The sequence below is a fragment of the Arachis ipaensis genome, chromosome B02, assembly GCF_000816755.2.
Source record: "Arachis ipaensis cultivar K30076 chromosome B02, Araip1.1, whole genome shotgun sequence".
In the NCBI taxonomy this organism is placed as follows: domain Eukaryota; kingdom Viridiplantae; phylum Streptophyta; class Magnoliopsida; order Fabales; family Fabaceae; genus Arachis; species Arachis ipaensis.
Window position 1 is genome coordinate 14,875,304 of NC_029786.2, and position 3,864 is coordinate 14,879,167.

Genomic DNA, 3,864 nt, shown 5'->3' on the forward strand with positions numbered 1-3,864 from the left:
TAACTAATTCTTTTATGTATATTTAATAGTGAAGATTTTGAAAATCTTATTTACAAGTGATATAAGAGCATTCATTAGAAACTTTCTTCAGATTTTAGTAACTGTTATTCCTATAGTACTTTCTAGATTAAGAAAAATAAAAAAATATGATAATAAGTAACAAAAAATATATGGAAAAAATTACCCTTATTTAAAATATTAGATTAAGAAAAAAAATATATATGATAATAAGTAACCAAAAAAATATATGGAAAAATTACCCTTATTAAAATAAAACTTCAATTAATATAATAACACTAATTATTTTAAAAGTAAAAATGGAAAGAGAATTTAATTCTACCTATATATCATAAATAGAACAAATATTTTAAAATCTTAAAAATAAATTATTTATTATGAAATGGAAAATTATATTATAATATCAAAAATAAAAAAATTAAATGCTAATATGCTATACAGCATAATTAAATAAAAAAAAGAAATGAAGAAAAAGAGTCCTAGTGTTAGTGTAGCTTTGAATCTCTCTCTCTCTCGCTCTCTCTCTCCGGTTTGCATTTGTTGTTCTCAGATCTGAGGTTTTTTCGAATCTTATAAATCTATTTTCCTCTATGTTCAAGCTTCTACTACCCCACCAAATCCCAAAAACCCTTCAGGTAATTATTCAAACTATGTACCTTCATTTTCTGCTGAATCTTTATTGTGTTCCACTACCTTAATCAAGCACTTTCTTTTCGGATTGTTAACCCACTAAATCTTTGACCTCAACACGAAGTTAGATTCTTTCTAATAATTTAGAAATACCCATCACAAGTGATTCACTAATTGTGGGTTTCACTTGGATTATTTCTAGGGTTTTTCTATATGGTTGTTTCATGTTTATGAATTTTAACGGCTTTTGATTAGTTGGGTGAAATTCAAGCTTAATTGAGATATTTTCAAAGCATTTCTTTTTGAGGGGAGAAGTAAAGTTTCGATTTTTAGGTATAGGAGCTGTTACCGTTAGAAAAGATCATGAGCGAGAAGTTTTGTGTGAGTGATGAAGACAAGGGTGTGTTGGAATCTGTGTTGGGTGCAGAAGCTGTTGCATACTTTGTTTCTGCGGTTTCCAATAATTTTTTCTCCAGCGTGGTTGCTTCTGCTTCGGCTCTGGCCGGAACTGATGCTGGCCTCCGGCGGCGGCTGTGCCAGGTTCTAGAGGGTTCCAAGTGGAATTATGCTGTGTTTTGGCAGGTTGCTGGGCTGAAATCTGGTGGCTCCGCCTTGATTTGGGGCGACGGCCAATGCTGCGATCCCAAAGGGGGCGGAGCTGGCGAGGGAGGATCTGAAGGGGATTGGAGTGGAGTTAGTAAGGGTGATGAAGAGGAGCTGAGAAAGAAGGTGCTGCAGAAGCTTGATGCATACTTTGCTTGCTCTGTGTCGAAAGAGGCGAATTATGCAAGGTTAGATAGGGTTTCGGATTTGCATATGTTTTACTTGGCCTCAATGTATTATATATTTGGTTTCGATTCGCCTTGTGGCCCTGGTGGTTCTTTCAAGTCTGGCAAATCAATTTGGGTTTCTGATTCTGCTAGCTGTTCAAACCAACTAGAATCAAGATCATTTCTTGGGAGATCAGCTGGTCTTCAAACGGTTGTTTTTGTGCCTCTTAAAGCCGGAGTTGTTGAGCTTGGTTCCGTGGAAACAGTGCCAGAAGACCAGGGTGTTTTGGATTTGGTCAGGACAGCATTTGGTGAATCTAGTTCTGGACAGGCGAAGGCATTTCCGAAGATTTTCGGGCGTGAATTAAGCGTTGGTGGTGGGGATGCGAAATCTCAGTCAATAACCATTAGTTTCTCGCCGAAGTTGGAAGATGATTCTGGTTTCACTTCAGACTCTTATGAAGTTCAAGCTCTAGCAGCAAACCATGGATATGGGAATCCTTCCAATGGGAGCATGGGTGAAAATAGTGAAGCGAAATTGTTCCCTCAAATGATTGGTGGGAATTACAACGCTCAAACAAGGGTTTCTTCGCTAGATCTTGGAAATGAAGACTCCTCCTCAACTCATCTGGATGAGCGGAAGCCCCGAAAAAGAGGTAGAAAGCCTGCAAATGGAAGAGAGGAACCCCTGAATCATGTTGAAGCCGAGAGACAAAGGAGGGAAAAGCTAAACCAAAGGTTCTATGCCTTGAGAGCTGTTGTTCCGAATATATCTAAAATGGACAAGGCATCTCTACTTGGCGATGCAATTACGTATATCACTGATCTGCAGATGAAGATCAAGGTGTTGGAAACAGAGAAGAACATGAATAACAACAATGAACCAATGTTTCCTTTTTCGGATATAGATTTCCAAGCCAGAGAGGATGACACAGCAGTCGTGCGAGTAAGTTGCCCCTTGGATCTCCACCCGGTTTCCAGAGTCATTAAGACATTCCAGGAGCATCAAATCATGGCTCCAGAGTCAGGTGTTTCAACATCGGAGGGAAAGATGATTCATACATTCTCCATAAGAGCGCAGGGCAGCGAGGCTGCTGCAATACAATTGAAGGAAAAGCTTGAAGCATCCTTATCCAAAAACTGATAAGTTTTCAGAAAAGATTATATATTTATCATCATGTGGCATGTTAATGCAATGCAACAATGTTATTGTTAGGTATACATGATAGTGTTCTTAGTGTACTTATTAATCAGATTGTAAGTTAAAATCATATTGTAAGTTAAGTCCTAAGATGTGGTCCTTGTGGCTCTCTTTGAACTGATTTGTAATCAATGACCTGAATTATGTATTTACTTGTGATAAATAGCATGAGTTGAATTGAATTGAATCTTCCCTTTATTTTTCACTTGTTCAGCTAACAAATTTTGGACTTAATGTTGTTTGTGGCCAAGTTGGTAGTTGTTTGTATTGTTGCCACTTAGAATAGCAAGTTTGAAGACAACAATGTTAATGTTTCATATGTTTGGGTGCTTTTGCATCAATCGAGATCAAAGTTACTTTAACGTTTAACTTGTGCATGTTGAATTTGAAAGATCATGTTTGGTAGGACCCCCATGGGAAAATGATGGTTTGCGTTAGGTTTTTTGTATAGATAAGAATAAGAATGAAATCATGAGTCATCACTTTATTTAATTAGATTAGTTTTGATTAAATGGACAATATAAAATATTTTACACAATCATTTAATTATATCTATTTTTTTAGATGATTATTCGCCCATTTAATGTAAAAGAGAGTTATTTTAAATGTATTAAAATTAAATTCTTATTTGAGACACATAGACACATATATGACTACACAAAAATACATAAACATAAAGATACACAAATTTTGTAATGTGTTTGGTAATAATATACAAGATACATGCCAATGAGTTATAATTTAAACGACATAGTCTCTCTATACTCATTTAAGAGATTGCAAATTCGAGTCTCCTTATCTTTGGTAAAAAAATATAAGGCACATATGTATGAACCAAATGTTAATTTTATCCTCTTTAATATACTTTAGGAAACATTTCAAGTGCACCAGGAGTATCGATGCATTAGTTAATTAAAAATAAAAAAATTAAATTTTATGTCTTATACATTATATTTTTATATTTTAATTTTAAAAAATATTAAATATATATATTTTATGTGTATTTATATATCATTATATCCATAACTAATAATTAGTATTTATGTCTCAACAAACAATCGCGCCTAATTGAACACTTATACTTACACCCACTTGTTTATTTAGTTTTCTCTTAGAACTTCCTCCTTTTTCTCACTTTGCTTTTTTCCTGGCAACTTCTTTTTCTCTTGACAACACCTCGACATTCTTTTTATTCCCCTTCTATTATTGCATTTTAAGAGTCTTAGTTAAATGTTGACACAAGTG

At 34.6% G+C, this 3,864-nt stretch overlaps 1 protein-coding gene across 1 annotated transcript; it reads left to right on the forward strand.

The window, feature by feature from the left end:
- LOC107625077 (transcription factor bHLH3) lies at positions 474-2,808 on the forward strand. The gene is made up of 2 exons (XM_016327644.2): positions 474-653; positions 982-2,808. The coding sequence occupies exon 2, from the start codon at positions 1,012-1,014 to the stop codon at positions 2,560-2,562; it is 1,551 nt and encodes a 516-aa protein (XP_016183130.1). The 5' UTR covers positions 474-653; positions 982-1,011; the 3' UTR covers positions 2,563-2,808.